The sequence below is a fragment of the Dermacentor variabilis genome, chromosome 2, assembly GCF_050947875.1.
Source record: "Dermacentor variabilis isolate Ectoservices chromosome 2, ASM5094787v1, whole genome shotgun sequence".
Lineage (NCBI taxonomy): Eukaryota > Metazoa > Arthropoda > Arachnida > Ixodida > Ixodidae > Dermacentor > Dermacentor variabilis.
The window spans coordinates 206,322,012-206,340,001 of NC_134569.1; the positions used below are offsets into that span (position 1 = coordinate 206,322,012).

At 43.7% G+C, this 17,990-nt stretch overlaps 1 protein-coding gene across 3 annotated transcripts in view; it reads left to right on the forward strand.

Annotated features, from left to right (window-relative positions):
- The window catches only part of LOC142573059 (shootin-1-like), an 87,665-nt gene that overhangs the window by 32,317 nt on the left and 37,358 nt on the right, over positions 1-17,990 (forward strand). For all 3 annotated transcript variants that reach the window (XM_075682568.1, XM_075682567.1, XM_075682569.1), the window contains exons 6-11: positions 761-858; positions 5,707-5,788; positions 6,530-6,624; positions 7,333-7,479; positions 9,539-9,674; positions 16,659-16,773. In XM_075682568.1, coding sequence (XP_075538683.1) covers positions 761-858; positions 5,707-5,788; positions 6,530-6,624; positions 7,333-7,479; positions 9,539-9,674; positions 16,659-16,773 — 673 coding nt within the window. The remainder of the gene's footprint in view (positions 1-760; positions 859-5,706; positions 5,789-6,529; positions 6,625-7,332; positions 7,480-9,538; positions 9,675-16,658; positions 16,774-17,990) is intronic.

Consider the following 17,990-nt stretch of genomic DNA (forward strand, 5'->3'; position numbering starts at 1 on the left):
TCTCTCTTAATGTTCTTTTTCTCACCCCCCTTGGTTCCCCATTGCAAAGATTAAGCTGAATTAAGCATAATAAATGTAAAGCTATGCATTTCCAGCTATAGCTGCTATTCATCTGCTAAGGACCACCACAACTGGCACCCTCTATACCAAAGATGCCATTGAGAACCTTGACATGAAATCAGTCTACTATCAGGTATATACGTTGCAGAAGTCACATATAAAGATGTATTTACACTACTTAGAAGAGAGGTAACGATACATAAACAAGATAGTGTCGAGACCGATTTTACCTCTACACGTGAAATCTTCTAACTGGCGCTTCTCTTGGTTGCACCGTAACAATATCAAGCATGCCAGTCCACTCGAATCATGCTCAGAAGGTGATGATGAATTACAATGGTTGTTTTGTAGAAGATTTGGAAACCTTGAGCAAATACTGGGATCACGCTTTGATATTGCAAATCGAAATGCAGCAGAGAGAAACATTCTGCTTTGTTCTGGTTCACAGTAGAAGCTGTAAGGTGTAACCAGCACGAGTGACTCTGTGTGCTGTAGAAATTCCGGTAAAATTTGCAGAATAAGAGGAAGAGGGAACAATCTGTTGTGAAGCTCATTGTTCCAAAGCAACCTCTAGAAATTGCAAGCTACTTCTGAACCAACTCAAGGAAAACAAATTTCTTAAGGTTTAAAAAAGGAAAACTGCTCTAGGTTGAATCTTGGGAGTTCATCTTTACTTTACATTGCATGCACATGAATACAGATCTGAGGCTAGAGGTGACCTGCCTCAGGGGCGAGCTGGAGCGGAGCGAGAGCTCTGGCCGTGACTTGGCTGCCAAGAATGAGCGGTTGTTGGCTGAGGTGAGCAGCTTGTTTGACTCTGGTTCCTCAGAACCTCATGTGAATGATTGTGCTGGAACTTTTTCTCATGTTAAACTTGGTTATAAAAATGTACACTCTTTTTTTGTTATGAAAACCTTTTTCTCAAGTTGCAGTGCATTCCTCAAAGTATTTTGTTCTAGCTATGGTATACCATCAGCAGAAATTTATACGGGAACAGGAAATAAGTAATGGGAATGTCTGTAAGGTGTAATTACATAGAAGGGTGACGTGTAGCCACTCTGTAGCTGGTTTCTAAGCACAGAGTAGTTCCAAGTGTACACTTTGGAGTCTGAATTAAGCCACTATTAGAAATGCAGGTGAACCTGGAAACAGAGCAAGGTATTGGAGTAGCTTTGGAATTGATCATGTTTGAATTTATGCTGGTAGTATTCAGTACTACATTGCCACCTTTGCCAGGAAGAAATACCAGCGGAGGGGATAAGGGGTAGAATTTAGCTCCAGGTGCTAGACATCTGTACATAATTTGCTCTCGATTTTGATAACAGGCACCAGTTAAGTAATTTGTGGGCCTGAACCTGGGAGGACAGTAAGGAAACTTGAAGTTAGAGTGTTCACAGCGGCTCGAGAAACTGAAAATGATCGGTGTATTATCTATAAGAGATATCGAGATGCCGGTCTGGATTCTCTAGAGTGCACATGCAAGTAGCTGATATTTTATATTCACTGACAACCTAAGAATTCAGTAGGAGCTCCACCCACAAAACTGCATTGCATCCGACTTCTGGGCTTCCAGCAATCCAAAATCCAAAATATAGTTCCTGAAAGGCACGGATATTGAAAGAAGTACTATGCGCTAGGCTGTGATGTCAAGGAATTGAGTGAACTTGATTGATTGGCTCATGTACATCTTTTTCTTGTATGGCAGGGGTGTATTTGCCTCTGCGTTCCTAGGTTGTCACCGAATATATGTAGTTGAGATTAAAGAGCCCCTTGCTAGGTCCCAGCAGGAATTTTGGTTGCATACTGGATGTTATAAAGAACTGTTCAGGAAGTGTTGTAGCCTTAAAAATTCTTGGATAGGGTTAGTTGTAACCAAAATAGAAGCAGATAAAGCAATAGTGCGAGGAGGTGAACTTCCCTTTCTGCAGGAGTAGCTCTTGCCTCGGCCAGCGTTTGCAAGTGAGATCCCCTTCCTCATTGGAGCTGGGAGCCCACTCTCTTTTTTGTCACACCAATTGTCACTATGACCCCTATCTTCCTTCTTTTCTTACTGCATTGGGCATTTCCAGAGGGGGTTCTTCACACTGCGTTTCATGGAAATCTCCGAGTGCCAATAAGCAGAGCATTGCCACTTGGCCTTATATGTGGTATGGTTAGCAATTCGCTGGCCTGGCTTGCGACAGATTGTACCTGTCTCAGTGGCAAAAATATAAAGTGACCATGGATGAGGCAATGTTGGAGCTGACTTTTTCAAGGTCTTGGAAATAAAAAGCACCTCTTGATGTGGTCATAATGTAACCAAATTTTGCACATAGCAGCTACATTCTGAGGCTTGGGCACATAGAAGTAGTACACTATGGTATTGTAAAATGAGTGTCTGTAAGCTGTTTCTTCAGGCATTGTTCGAGCACAGCGCCTTTGTCACTGGGAGAAATTAGTGCTGACAAGGGAGCCAAACCTTTACCAGCCAGGAACCATGTTGCACCACTTAGCCCCATAGCAGTGTGGTGAAGTCTGCTTATGAAAAATTGCTTAGTGGGCCTCGCACTAGGTTTGGCCATTTTAAACAGACAAGCGCAGCGTATACGTCACGTGTTGACGGCCGTGTCTGCAAAGTGTTACACTGCTGCATGCTGCAAAAGCAGCTGCAATTTCAAAGAAAATGCTGCGCGCCCTCTCCTTCTCGAGGGAGCCCTGCTCCCAGCCAGAGTCAAGGTCACATGCACAAATGCCCCTCTGTAAGACGCTCTCCCTGCATTGTCACTCACCTTGACACGTGACTTTCGTAAACCGTTCAATGTGGAACACGAAATGCCACCACCGCAAGTGTGCTGCACATCAAAAAACGAAGAGAAGAAGAAAGAGGCTGGGCTTATCATGTAAACTTGGTGCAGTCCCTCGGCTTCGGTATGGGAAAAAGCCAGGAAGGAATACCACTTGCAAACGCTAGTCACATCAATTGCACTCGCCTCCTGGCAGTATGGCAACAGGGGGATTCAATTTCTTCGATCTCCTCCGATAATGAACCGATTTGAAAAATTATTTTGGTGTGTCACTCCCCAGATGGCATTTAACAGCTTCCAGTGTATTACCGAAATTTCCAGTGCACTAGTACTAATGCAAAATTTGCCTGGTGAGGGGCCCTTCTAAGTCTAGCAAATGTCTTTTTTTTTTCATTCTTGTGGTCAGTATGCTTAGTGGATCTAGTTCGCTGAAAGAAAGAAAAACATATGTACTTGTTACATGGTTCCAAATATTTTAGGCTGGAATTTACGACAAAATTGTCTAGCTGTATCTTCAAAAGTGTGGCATAATTGATGAAACAAACCAGCAAATGTGGACATGTGTTCGTCAGCAAATTATACAGTATGTTTTACCTGACTTTATTGTGTGTTGCCCTTGTTTAAAAGCAATTATATTTCAGAAATTTTGCTGTCACTACCTTGGCCTAGCAGTTCAAAGTGTAGTGCTCAGCGCACAGCTGTGTGTTGTTTGTTTATATTTCAGTAAACACCATTGACCTATTTCAAATCCAAGCAGGAGAGAACTTGAAGAGACAAGACTTAAGAATAGCTGTGTCACTAGCCAGTGAAAGTTATATTGTCGTAATATCTCCAAATTTGGTTGATGAATTCACCTTACGCATCTCCCTTTGTTAGAGGCATAGAAAAAATGTCTGAATGTGTCAGCCCCAGCGAAATGCAGTGTTTGTTTTTACAACTATTTTACGAGCATTAAAGTAAAGGCTGCTTTGTGTCGTCTGCTTCGGTATTGCACAAGCACCATCTTGTACAGCAGCGAGTAGATATTTTGGTTTCAATGTCATTTATTTTCTAACAAATTGTTGGGGATTCTCCAGGCGACAAGAGCTGTCGCAAACAGCTCGACGGATGTCTGGAGGACTATACAAGCAATAGATTTCATACTAGCTTAATACAGCTACACTGCTCTTCTTTTGTGTGTGTGTGTCATGGACATTCACACAAAAGAATTTAGCATTATTAAAAAAGTGATGTGTTATACCCAGTGAAACAACAGTTGAAGTGGGCAGTACAACAGAAATAAAAGAAAAGCATAGAGCTTACAACACATAGAGCTTACGGTAAACATATAAAAGAAAAGGCTCAATTTGATGATGTGTTTCACACAGATTGGCAGAACAGAATATAAACAAATGATGTACGCTATCATTAACTTGAAATGAACAGTTCCTTTAATTGATGAGGACGAAAGTTGCTAGAAAAAATGTCGTATTTTTCATACTTCTTTAAAAAGAATGGTATATGAAATGTCAGTGACTGCATCATGTAGCCACCATGTTGTCGTGGGATCAGCCATTGATCACTACTGTGTGTCTGGGAATCATATCTCAGTCTAGTGAGTCTCGATAGGTTGTGTAATGCCATTTTTTCACATTCATTCAGAAAGAAGGAAGAGTAAAACAAGTGAAATTTATACAGTTTCATTACACTTACAGTTTTATATTATATGAATAGTCGTGCGGACTGTGCCTATGAGTACAAACGACAGCAATAGTTTACGGACCACACGAGCCTGTGCCAAACTGTCATTGTGGCCCACCTAGTGGTGCGACACCTGGCATCGAGAGCATCGTTAAGCCGGAAATGAGACCCCTCGTTTTTAGGCGGTGGGTCAGTTTTCTTGTGCTGCACAACTTTTTTCTCCTTCATTCTCACGCAAAGCGCGCAGTCCAGTGGCTTACAGTGATATCAGCTGAGCAGAAGGCTGCTGGTATCAGCACTATCAGTTCCAACGATACTGCTTGTGAGACAAAGGCCCGTCGCCATGGCTGTCACAGAGCGCATTGCATCAGAAAGAGAAAACTAGACAAGCCTCATGCTGAGCAAAAAATTGATGCGCTGGCAAACAACAAAAGGACACATTTTCAGCCTAGCGCTGCTCTCAGCGGCATGGGAAGTGTCGTTGGAGGGTATGTTTGGCACATGTTTGTGCGGTCTGTAAACTTTTGTGCTTAACTGTACATTAGCAACATGTCAACTTGATTTTTTTTTGTAGTTGATGTAGGGAGGAAAGACGACCTTTTGTCAAAGTTCCCCAAACTTGTGTGTAGCAATTTAGATAGGAAACAGAAAAGGGTTTTGTGCACTTGTAGTTTTACATTTACAGGCAAAAAAAGTCAGCATCACAATAATGCACCAGCTGCTGATGACAGTGACTTCACCGATGTCTCAACGTGAACAGTCCATGTCATATTGGGTGAAAAAGTAACATCAGGAACTTTATTCTAGTTAACAACATCAAAGCTTGCACAATCAGTTATTAGTTCCTGTGTTTGTACCAGATACCATCATTCTTTGTTGAAATAAAATGGTTTCAAATTCTTTAGTGTTGACCTCTAGTGTCTGCTCTGACTTTACCACTGCTACAGTTTCAAAAGGCAGGCAATCTTTCACTCTTGTCATGACTTCTTTCAAGTAATAGCCAGAGACAAACTACTGTTGTCTGCACACAGTACCAGAGTATCAGTACCAATGTCATCGACATCGATAATGACATACATGATATAGATATAACATCGATATAATATTCATATTAAGTCTGGTCTGTGCAAAGTATGATGCCCATGAGCTGGAGGTACACGTAACAGTGGTCTGTACTTTGCAGTTGGAGGCAGAACGGACTGAGCGCAGTCGTTGCCAGAAGCGGCTAGCTGAGATGGAAGATGGCATGGGCCGCCTCAACAGGGGTGAGTGACAACCCTTGGTTTTTTGTCACAGTTGTGTCTCTTGCTTGGCACGGCAGTCGAGTGTTTTGGTGCAGTGTGGATGTAGGTACATACGAGAGGAAGTGGAGTTTAGCAAGTCGTATGCATAGGGCAGGTAACCACTGGTCCTGGCGAAATTTATGGACATTTCAAACGGCCTAAAAAAAAAAAATGCTTCCCGCCCCCCTTCGCTCTTTCAGGAAAAAAGCTTGAAAAGTTGGAAATAAACTAGGTTTCACACTGCCCTCTACAAATATTCGAAGCAGGGCAATTCTGTACACTATGCAGGTAAAGAATATGAAGAGACTGTCCATATATTTTATTCACTTTGCTTGAAATATAAAATTAAATGGATCTGCCAATGACCTAATCCACCACTGCACTGCATGCCTATGCTGGTTTTCCCCTTCAGTTTGCCATCCTTGTTGCTTGTGCACTGATTTTTACAATGAATAATTACCAGTTAGTCCATATTTCCATCCATCTATGAGTATACTTACATTACTGGAATGCAAGCCTCTTTTGTGTGGCAATCGCTTCCTTTTTGCGCCTTTGGGTAACCTGAATCGAGTACAAATAAAATATATTAAAGACATCTGTATTAGCACAAGCACTTTCTTTCACAAGTTATTTGCTACTTCTGTGGCCGTGCTTATATTTGAATGATTATATTTTGTTGCCGGTCATGAAACTTTCACTCATGGCTCTCTCCTCCAAACGCAGTGTCGGTGCTGGCTGCCCGAGAATACATTGAGCTGCGCAAGAAGTTTGAGGATGAGTCGGAACGAAACCGAGCACACGAGAAGGAGGCTGCCAGGGTGAGTGAATATTGTGCAGCTCAATTCTCTCCTGCCTCCTAAGAGAGTATTAGCCACCAAGACAGTTGTGAACTTATGGATAAATTTTTCCTTTACTGCAGAACCTCGTAAGCTTCATTTTAACAAAATTCGGAAGCTTCGTTTGAACAACACTGTCAGTTCCATGAAGTTTCTTGGCTGAAGATATGACCTCACTGTGTTAAGGTTAAATCTTAGCTCTTCGGTGGATGCATTATGGAACAGCCACTTTTATCCACATTTGTGTGATGTAATGCTAATTTCGTACGACAGCCGACCAACTGTCACGTAGTTAACAATTTTGAAACAAGTTTTAGAGAGAGACTTCGCCACTTGAGGTGCATTCAGCAGCTGTGCAAAGTACATCCAATCAGTGCCAACTGAGGTGACATTAGTGAAGTGATTGTCTCAGTATACCTTATTACCTTATAACCTTATTATTACCTTCACTACTGTGAACAGCCTGTTGTATTGTCACTAGCTGAGAGAGAGGAGCCAGAGTGTATACTGCACCCACTCTTCCACTGCTCTAGTAATTGCCCGCTCCCTAACGGTTGCACAGCAAAAAGGGCTTGCTTCAATATAACGGCTGTCCACTAGTTGGGACAGTCCATGTATTGTCAACAGCTGACAGCAGCCATGGTTTGTGTGACACGCATGTCCTCCACCTCTGTCCCGTAACCCGTACAGCTGAAAGGAGAGCGCAATGCAGCCGTCCGCCAGAGCGCCTTCCTCGTGGGTCAAATGGTGCCCGAGGTGAGGCTGCTGGCGGCACTGGACCAGGTCAAGGCAGTCGAGCTCCAGGCAGCTGCAGCCAAGGCAGAGCTCGAGGCCGAGGTGGGTGTGCGGTGCACATTGACTTTAATGGCCACAGTGGCACATACTCGGGAAGTTTCTTGCGTGGTATGTACACGCATTGTTTGACGTCTTAGAAAAATAATTCATTCCGAAAGATCCTTGTCGCAGCGTCCCTGTCTTATCGGTAACACACTTCTTCGCGCTTGTTGGTGCAGCAGTACAAGTATGTACGGTTTGAGCAGATGATGGAAGATTGTGAAATAAGATGCTCTCCATCCCATGTTGCTCCTCAATTGCTCCGCCTTCATCCACTTGAGCTGAACGTACTTGCTCCGTCTCGTTGCTCTGTACAGGAGTTCAAATAGCAGCAAGAAAAAGATGAGTTACCGTGATATCTGTATTAAGCCAGAGATTTTGCTTCTCCAAAGTGGACATGTCATCACAATTGAGACGTAAAAAAAAGAACAGAAACCACATGATGTATGAAAAAAATTATTACTGTGAATTCAGCACATGCAAATACACTAATAGTGCAAGTTTAATCAAAATCTACTTATACGTAACGAAAACAGTTTTTGATAGCAATGCCACTAATTTGTAACGATGCCTTTTTGCAGAATGAAGACTGCTTATGTACCAAGTATTTGGTGCATGTTAAACACAGGTTCATGTGGTCATTGAGGGGGAGAGAGAGAGAGAGAGAACGTGTGTTATCTGGAGAGATTAGGTTAGGCTTGACATGCTAGTGCAGGTGAGAAGGTGAGGGATGAAAGAAAGGGAGTGAGAGGAAAAAGCAGGCACATTAAATGTACTACTAGCATGCACGTTATTCACAGAGCCTCATTGAGGCTTGTAGCTCGCAAGAATTCCGTAAGTGCCTTAGTAGACTGCAGCTCAGAGCCACGATGCTTCCACGGTTTGAGATTGTCTTGCAGCTCAGGTCACGTGTTGTGTTGCATATTTAGAGAAATCCTTACGACAGCCCTTGAGGTTGTAAAGCATCTGCTAATACAGATTAAATAGTCCCATTCACACTTGCTGTAGTGTGAATGGGAGTATGAACAGGAGTGAGTGTTGGTAAGTATGAAAGGGCATGTGTAGAAACATGAAGGAGTACCAATAAGTGTGAGTACACATGAATGCAAGTGAGTACATGGCATGTGAAAATATCGGTGAATGAGTATGAATACTAACTATCGGCTTATTCTGTCAACCTATGCTTATCAGGCATGAGCATACAGTAAAAGCTCATTAATTCACAGCTCATTAATTCGAAATTTCGGATCATTCGAAGTAGCTGCCGCAGTCCGTCCAACAATTTATTGAAAGCAATATGTAATGCATCCTGCTAATTCACACTGAAATCTGCACCGCCACCGATAATTCGAACTCTGTGCCATTGTGGACGGAGAGAGTACTAGTGGGCGGGAGCATGCTGGCGATGCCACGTGGGCCGCGCCACTTTGCTCTTTCCATCTGCGGCCCTTGGTTTAGGCCTGACTGGAGAGAGGCGCATTCGCACCTGGCCAGCCATAGCCAACGTCTCTGTTGCAGGCTGCTTCTCTTCCTCTCTCAGGACCTTAAAGATAAAAAAGTGGAGGCGGTGCTGCATTTTTTTTTTCTTTCTTTGCACCTTTCTGTTACATCTTGAAGGCTATGCTCTTTCTCTACAAGGTGTCTTCACACTTGCTGGCATCCACTCACACTCATACTCGCATCTACTCCCACTCTCTGGCGCTCTCCCACATACATATTCATATCTGCTCACACTCACAAACAGCCACTCGCGTCCACTCAAAATTACTGCCTCTGACTTTTGTTCATGCTCACGTTAACTGGCACTCGTGCCTGTTAACACTCACATTCACTGAAACTCACTGGCTCTCACTCCCATTCATACCCCTATTGACTCGCACCCTTTGTTGCTCACTAAAGCTCCCTCTCATGCCTGTGAAATGAATGTATAGAGAAAAAATGTCAGTGCTCTCGTGAGTGATTAATCGACCTATGCTCGTAAGTTTGGCCACTCGCTACGTGAAAACCAAACAATCAGTCAATCAGGTAATCAATCCAAACACTCTTCCATCCCCCCCTTCAGGTCCGGGCCCTACGTGAGCAGCTGGACTTGCGCAGCGCCCCTGGGGAAACAGTGGAAGAACTGAAGCAGTGTCTGGGAGAGTCCGAGCAGAAGCTGTACGAGTCCCAGAAGAGGGTCCAGCAGCTCGAGGAGAGGGGTGAGCATTGAACCCACAACGCGGTGCACCTAGATATTCCCAGAAAAAAACGAAAAAAATGCAGTTGAAGTTATTCCGAAAAAAAAAGAAAACAGTGCAACAAAAGGAATGAAGAAAGAGAATACACAGGCACTGTCTTTCTTCAGTACTGTTGCTACACTGTTTTTCTCAGAATGATGCTTACCCAACTAGCCCAAATTTGCGCTTTTGTGCAGGCGAAGTGCTAATGTTGAGCAAGCTCACTGGATGCTGTAACAGTTGTAAGGGAAGGTTGGCATTCTTAAATGTATGGGTGCCGTCTTCTTTTTTTATGAACCAACCTCTAGGTTTCACATTCCTTTGGATTTGTGGAATCCATTTCATTCGTCATTTGTTTCATGCTTGCAGTTGTTACTTCATGCTTACACTGTGACTTGCTTAGCACCCCAGAAAGGAGACCTGGCAATATTGTGCAGTCCAGTTATAACAATATCAAGAAGGACAAGGAATTCCATCATCGCTATATCTGGTCTGCCGTAAAGAATAAGAAAAAAAGACCTACCGAACATACCATTGTTGTTCCAAAACCAATTTGCCACTTACGCTAAAAAGAGACGTAAAAAGTAGGCAGTGAAAAATAAAATGTCTATTTGTACCTCTAAACAGTGTATGAAGCATTAGGCGCGCTGAAATAGTTGGAAATTTGCACTTGCTTTTGCAGGAATTTCAGGTTCACAACCACAGTGTGCACCTAGTCTAGCTGCTGCGCGAACACTGATGGGCAATAATTTAGTGTGCATGAAATCGGTGAGCGACTCGATCGGGGTCAGTGTTAAAAATGGGCCATTGTCAATTTCATCGTCACTCCCACTGCTGTTGTCGCCTCCGTTGCACAATGCGGCCATCTGTCGCGACAACAATCACCCCGTTGAATATCTGTTAGCGGAATGAGGCAGCACTATCTGCACTCAGAAATCCCTCCACCGAAGCATCACTTGTTTCATCATCAGTAGCGACGTGCTCACAGAGCTTGGTAATGTCAGTGGCTTCCACTGTGTTGGTCTCGCTATCGTGGGGGGTTTCGCCCTGCCCTACAAAGCATGCCTTTTCCGTTGATCGGTATGGCCCCTGGATGCATCTGTCATGATTGCAGAGCTCCTTCGTGAGCTTGCACTTCTTTGGGTCTAGCAGAATTTGCAGTTTTGTCTCAAGTGACACAGCTTTGCACTTTGTCTGCACCATTTTCTACTATAGTATACAGCACCATCTTCTTTGGGGCTGCTTCCGCAGCAAATTTCCACGCTCACCGAGTGTGCATAGAAAGGGCAGATGACACCTCGAGTTTTTTAAAAATTATTATTCTCTCTCACTCTTCTTTTGACGCGTGGAGCACGTTCGCGGGCGACATGCACGTGAAGCAGCTGGCACCAACTAGTGATGCTCTCTGTGGCTTTCACAAGTGGCATGCAGGCGGGATGTGCTGTGTGGTAATGGCGGCAGATATGAACTCGTGTAGGCAAACTTGTCACCCGTTTCGGCATCGCTCATTTAAGGGGAACTTAGCAATGCAAATGTCACGATTATTGTGCATAAAAACACCGTCCAGAAGGCAAAATATTGATTTTTACATCCTGTATGCGGTGAATAAAATATCATTATTTTGTTTTTTCCCTCATAACCCTAATGCATAACAAGTTAATACTTTTAAGTCGGCTCATCATTATAGCTGATATATCGTTATGTGTGGTATCACTATAAGTGGACTGCACTGTACTGCTCTAAAGAGGCAGTTAGCCGCCTTCTATTTATGTATTGGGACAACTTTTTATTTTTTATTCAACTTTGAGGCTTTCTTTCGGTGGAACCTGTATGGTTTTTGCTTGTAGCTGCATACAGTCTGGCAGATGCCAGCTTTCACCTTGTGAGTTTCCACAACATTCATTACAGAATTCACAGACGGGCAGTCTGCCTGTGTTTCAGAGGGGGGAAAAGGGAGACGGGAGAGAGGCACGGGAGGCTGGCGATGTGGTGAAGGCATGCAGCATGCAGACGGGAACGGTGACTTGCATTTTCCTATTATTAGATTTCCAGATATTTGTGTTCCTTTTCCTTTAGTCACTGACACAGTAGCCAGATTTAGTTGTTGGGGCCAATAACATGGGATTAAAACACTGTAGCAAACAGTTTGTTTTGCCATAAAACACACAAATAATAACAGTGTCCCAGCTCCTCATAGCTATATCAGATATATTGTTAAAACTGGTAATGTTATAAGTGAGTTCGACTGTGCTTTTTTTTTGTCAAATTGAAACGTTTAGACTGGGGCCATGCGATCGCTGAAATATTCGATTTCGAATCGGATAGTGAGAGTCCGAACAATTTGATAATCAAGTATCTAGTACATTTGAACCTCGCAATAATGAAATCAGTGGAGAACGCGAAAAAGTTAACTTTTGTGAGAATTTCGAGGCTGCAAAATGAGACAGCACAGATAGGTAATGCTTTGCAGAATGAAACTTTACTGTTGAAATTCTGTTATCCTATTTTGGCAAGCCTTGCTCGAGTATAAAGAACCGCATTGTTGACAGTACAAAGTGCACTGCGTGCGTCGATCAGCAGTGGCAGCGCTGCCGTAGAGCTGTATTGTCGGTTGATTGCTTTCAGAGATACGATCACTTTTGCGAGATTTTGGTAATTTGGCTCCAGAAACAGAGCAACAGCGCTTCACGCACGCTGCAGCATTTCTACAGCGCACGCTGTCGCCCATAGACACTGACGCGTCTGGTGCCAAGCACGAAAACTCGCATACCCGATGGCAATCGATAAAGATTACGGCCCCTTCACGTAAATCTACGTCTGTCACCGAATCCACACGTGATACCTGTTGGGTGGCACCAAAACCAGTGTTCTTGAAGCAAGGGATGCGTATTCCCGGACGATCGTGCAATCACGGCCTAGAACTCAATGGTGTGGCCGCCATTTCAAGCATCGTAAACAATTCCACGTTGGTGGGACGTATATTTTTTGTTTTTTTCTTTTTTGTTGCATGTTTCTTTAGCAACATTTCATTATTTAGAGGTACAAAGTGCATTAATTTTTTTGTTTTGGGAATTCTATTGGAATTCACCGGGCAAACTAAAATACTTTGTTTTCATGAGAATTTCGTTGTCACAGGATTTCATTATCGCGGGTTTTGACTGTATATTCAATTTCTCAACTACGTGGTTTTTCTGATATTTGGTATAATTGGCGAATGACCTGGCTGTCGTCAGTGCCTTGACACGTGCAGCGTTCTCATGGTGCACTATCGTTATCAGTACAAAGTTCGATCGGGTTGATTGGACTAATCAAAATGATTAACGGTATCTGGACAGAAGGAACAACAAAAGCAATGCATGTGGAAGCACAGAAGCATGTGTGAAGATCGGGCCAAGTAGCCACCATAGGGCACGCTGATCACACTGGATATGTGTGTTCAGTGCACAGCAGCTTGGAGCTTTCTGCCGACATGCAAGCACAGAGATGAACTTGGCATGGGTTGCCAGCTGGTCAACCGCGGACGAATGCCACTTCAGTGGCCATCAATCTAACCTGTACGTCTGATCTTGAAACTGATCACTGATGAGCCACCCATAGGAAAATATTAGCAACAAGCTTTCTGCATCGGCTTGCAACCCATTATCACATCTCCCAGCAGCAAATTTTTGTCACGGCCGCACCGTTGGCCATGCTGTCTAGCCTGTTAGGCTTAATTGGATCCGCATCGTTGGGTGTCTGTGACTAAATTTACAGTTGCCAAATCAACACAGATCTATTTAGAACTCTTGCCCCGCCCTCAGAAAGGTGACAACCCGCCTTGCCACTGAAAGCGAGTGCACTGAATGATCGCTGTTCACGGCCACCATCTTTGTGAAACACCATATGGGCACACATTAGTCTATTTTTGTAGCTTTGAGGACTGCCTTAGGATTTGCATGGTAGGCTCGAAAATGTTATGTGACGAGCATGCTGACCTCTGGCTGTAGATACATTTACACAGAAGGCAGATGAAAGTGCACTTAAAAAAAAGAGTAAGGGAGAGCCATTGCGTAATCTTGCCGTGGGCCTCCTGATCTTTGAGAACTCTTTACCGTCAGTGCCGACTTTGGTCGAACTGTGGAGCACCGATGTCTGCGCAGAGTGGTGCCAAATCACGTGATGTGCATTCCTCGCTTTTGTCTATAGCTCAGATAGGCCTTAACGAGCTGACGATAGCCCATTGAAACCACTTACCATTAAGATGGAAACACCCTTGCGTTTTCAGGATGAAAACTGGAAAGCAAAACGTTTTAAGCAATAGAAGACTGCCATCAAGCACAGTATGGCCCACTATTAAACTTCAGCTTCAGAGGGGAAAAAAACGTTTGATTCTATTCAACAGCCATTCTATTGATAAAAAATATTTTCCAGACTTTCGTTTATAAACTGAGTTGTTACCAGTGCTGAAATACTCTACATCTCAATTCCTAGGTATCTAAGTTACTTATACGTAGCAAGGTTCTTCTTATGTAACTTGAGCAGCCTCCTGAGCATGTGCAGCACAGTGCTTTTTCACAAAATTTGTAAGCATTAAGGTTTGTGTTAAAATTTCTTGATTTGATTTGATATTCGATTTGAAGTTTACTGTTCAACATTCGCACACCCCTAGTTTTGATGTCTGTCCCCTCCTTGTTTTTTTCGTGCGGCCCAGTTATAAGATTATCAGTCGTAGCTATGGAATTTTTGTGGCACTTGAGTGTTCTTAGAAGTGGGTTCAACTGTACTTGATGCATAGATTATAGAATATACAGAAAATACAGTTATGCAGCTATGCATAGAATATACAGTTAAACCTTGATATAAGAAAGTCTGTAAATTGATGTCGAAATTTCATTACATTGAAATTCAATCTTTAATGCAGATAAGTACAGTTGCCAATGGATTCTTCTTACACGGATGGTGCTGAAAAAATTTTCAAATCATCGGGCCATCACTAAAAGCAAATTTCAATGAAAAAAGAAATAATTTTGTTGAATTTGATAATCGGCGACAAAAAATACAATTTCATGGCATGTCGGCAGTACCTTCTCATTGACGGTATGAAGTGAAGCCAGCAACTATTTCACGTCCACTCTGCCCCCGCGGCAGATAGTGTTGCCCACAGCGGGACAACACTACAGTCGAACCCACTTATAACGATACCGGTTTTAACAATATATCGGTTATAACAATGAGACCGTCAACTTTTCCATGTTTTCCGTGGTGAAATAACCCGCTTACTACAATTCCCCGATGCCGCATTGTCGGTTATAATGATGAAGTCTGGCTGTTGGGTGTTCGAGCCGAAACATAGTGAAATTCGAAATCCTTGAAAAGAAAACAAAAGAAAGACAACAAAAAGCTCGAGCTGCTGCACGATGGCCCACTGCTGCAACAGCTGCTGCGCGCTCATTTTCCAGCCATCTCCGCACACCTCTCTCCAGTTTCCCTTCCACCCCTCCGAACACAAATGGACTGCGCAAAATGCACTGCCCCAGATTGCTCGCACGTTGATTGTCGCATGTTGCATAAAGTTGGTTCTTTATTCTATGGCTGGCTCCTCATTCAGCCCTGTTCTGCGAACAGCTTAATTGCTTGCATTCGTGTTTGTTGGTTGCACCAAAATCGTTCCTGGCCACATGGTTTCTCAGGCTTGTTTGACTCGCCACCGAAACGGAAGGTGGCTGATCCGCCTGCTGATCATCGGCAATGTATGACATTGGCGGTGAAAGGAAAACGCACGGCTATAGATTTGGAAACTAAGTGCTTCTAACCGTTGAAACAATCGTTGCGAACATGCTTGCATCGGATAGCGACGGTAATGATGGCAGCGATGACGCAGTAGGAAAGGCTGCCTCCACGTTGTCCTCACAGGAGGCACGGCAGATGATTCAGTCCCTCCGGTGCTTCGTCTTCGCAAGGAACCTTCTGCTGCACTATGTCGAGCACCTGGATGCCTTGAATAGGATGTCGGCAAGCTTCGCTTAAAGCACGCAAGGCTGACGGACATAGAGTTTTCTCGTGCAAGCCAGTGAGAAGTATGGGTCGAGAAGTTGTGCCGATCTCACCTCAGCGTTTCCTCTGGATTTCTCAAGCTGACTGTCCGCCGGGGCAGCATGCTCACAATTTTTAAAAGGCCCCTTTTGGGGCCACCAAAGCAATGCCTTGGCGGTACTCGCATATCGCTTGCCACCCGTGACCCCTCTTGCCTTTGTTATAGCAGTGATATTCTTTAACGCCGACAGCCACGGCTTGTTGCACGCGATCAGAGCGCTCAGGAAGTAGTTAAACGAGTGAACACAATCAGCAGCTGGATGGAGGAAGGTGATGGGGAGGTGTACTGGCCTCCCCACCATTATAATTTTCTCACATCACCTCCGCCATGCCCCTATTTTGATGTATTCATGCAACCCAGTTATAACAATTATTGATTATAACAATGGAATTTTCTTGGCACTTGAATATAGTTATAAGTGGGTTTGACTGTATCATGAAAAGTGCCAGCTGCGGGGAGCGAATGCTCTATCTTACTCTCGCTTCGACGTGTGTCTGAAACTCAAGATTACGCATCTTGCAGCACTAAATGTGTGCGGAAACAGCGTACACGATGCCATGCCACCTTGGCACGCCCACTTTTCGCACACGTGGCCGATTACTTCTAAAACAGGGCGCACGGGCTTCGTGTGCACTCAGCTGTGTTAACAGCCACGGCAGCTCTAAAAAAGGAGACGCACACCAACCTTCCCTCCACTTTCCTCCTGCCCGCCTTAGCGTGCACTTTGTTTTGTTGCCGCAAGCTTTTTCTTTTTGTTGCATGCATGGTGGGTCTAGTGGTGCAGCTTTAGCTATGAGTTCACTACATTTGCATTATGATATGTAAATGGGACACATTTCTAATAAGAACCTCCTCTCCCTTTTCCATCTTTCTCCTCGAATTCATTGCTACAGTGCGAGAGCTAATCACAGAACTGGACCAGAAGACCTCAGCACCCAGCACCGTCAGCGTGCCACCGCCTCCTCCGCCCCCGCCCCCACCACCACCTGTGCCATTCAACCCACTCAGGTGAGCACTGCTGCAATCTTATTAATGCGAGTGCAAGATTGATGGTGGCGAAAAGATTATTTACAGGGTTGACTTTGAGAATTATAGAAGGATAGCGCAAAGTATGGTATGTCTCATATCAGGAAGTCTAAATTGACTTCCTGTCTGTAGGAGAGACGTGTTCGATAAAATGGACCAATGATTCCCATATTCCCCACACATCTCATTGCTTAGTCAACTAGTAGGGAGTTTTAGTTAACTAAGTGTTTGCAGCCTGTTTGGCTCAGGCAAGGGTGTCGTATCACCGTGCATACAAAAGCTAGTGCGTGCCTGCCAGATCTTCCAAGTTTTCTGTAATGGTTACGAATTTGAGTTTATTCTACAATTTTGTGAATGTTGCGTTAAAAATAAATTTTTTGCTACGAAAATGTTTTAAAGTGCCCTTGCACTCCAAGTTATGTATGTTATTTTTATTATTAAACTTTTGCTAACTATAGGACTTGACGATGCCTCCAGTGCAAATGAAAGTGCTGCAGTTGGAGCATTTTAATTTGCTCCTGAAATCAGTTTCCGCACCTACTGCAGCATCATAAATCAACAACTTTCAGCAGCAGATGTGAAGCAAAGGCACGTAACCTATGCTGTCCGTTTTGATTGCTTGGGCACGAAGAATGTACTGTATCTTAATATTTATGCTATATGTACAATGATGGCATTAAAAATAAAAACGGGTTTTTATGCTTTTTAAATCTGCAAAGGAGACGCACATATTGTTTTTCACTCTTTGGTTTGTTTGCAGCATTGGGACGATGCTTTTTAAGAGGGGGGTACTGACACGTGTACTTGTTTGTCTTTCTCTGGTGACTGCTTTTCAACAGATAACAAATGTTAAACGTAGTCACTCAGCACAGGACACGCCTGCACGTATTGGAAGTTTCTCGAATATTATCGATAGTTCGATCTATTCATTGTCTGTTGCCACCAAACCGTGTGTAGACTAACTCTATGTGTGAAGCAAATAGCGTAGTACTTTCTGGAAGGAACACGGGCAGCAGCGATGATGGTGGAACCTTCGACAAGTCATGTATAAAAACTGATGTGCTTGACCCAATGATCAGATTTTGACGATTGCCAACTGTGCTCGCCACTATCGTTTTGCTTTGAGTGTCACTTCCTTTGTAGGTGCAGGTTTGCCCAATAAATAGTTAGCTTTGTGATTAACGTTTTTTTTTCTACTG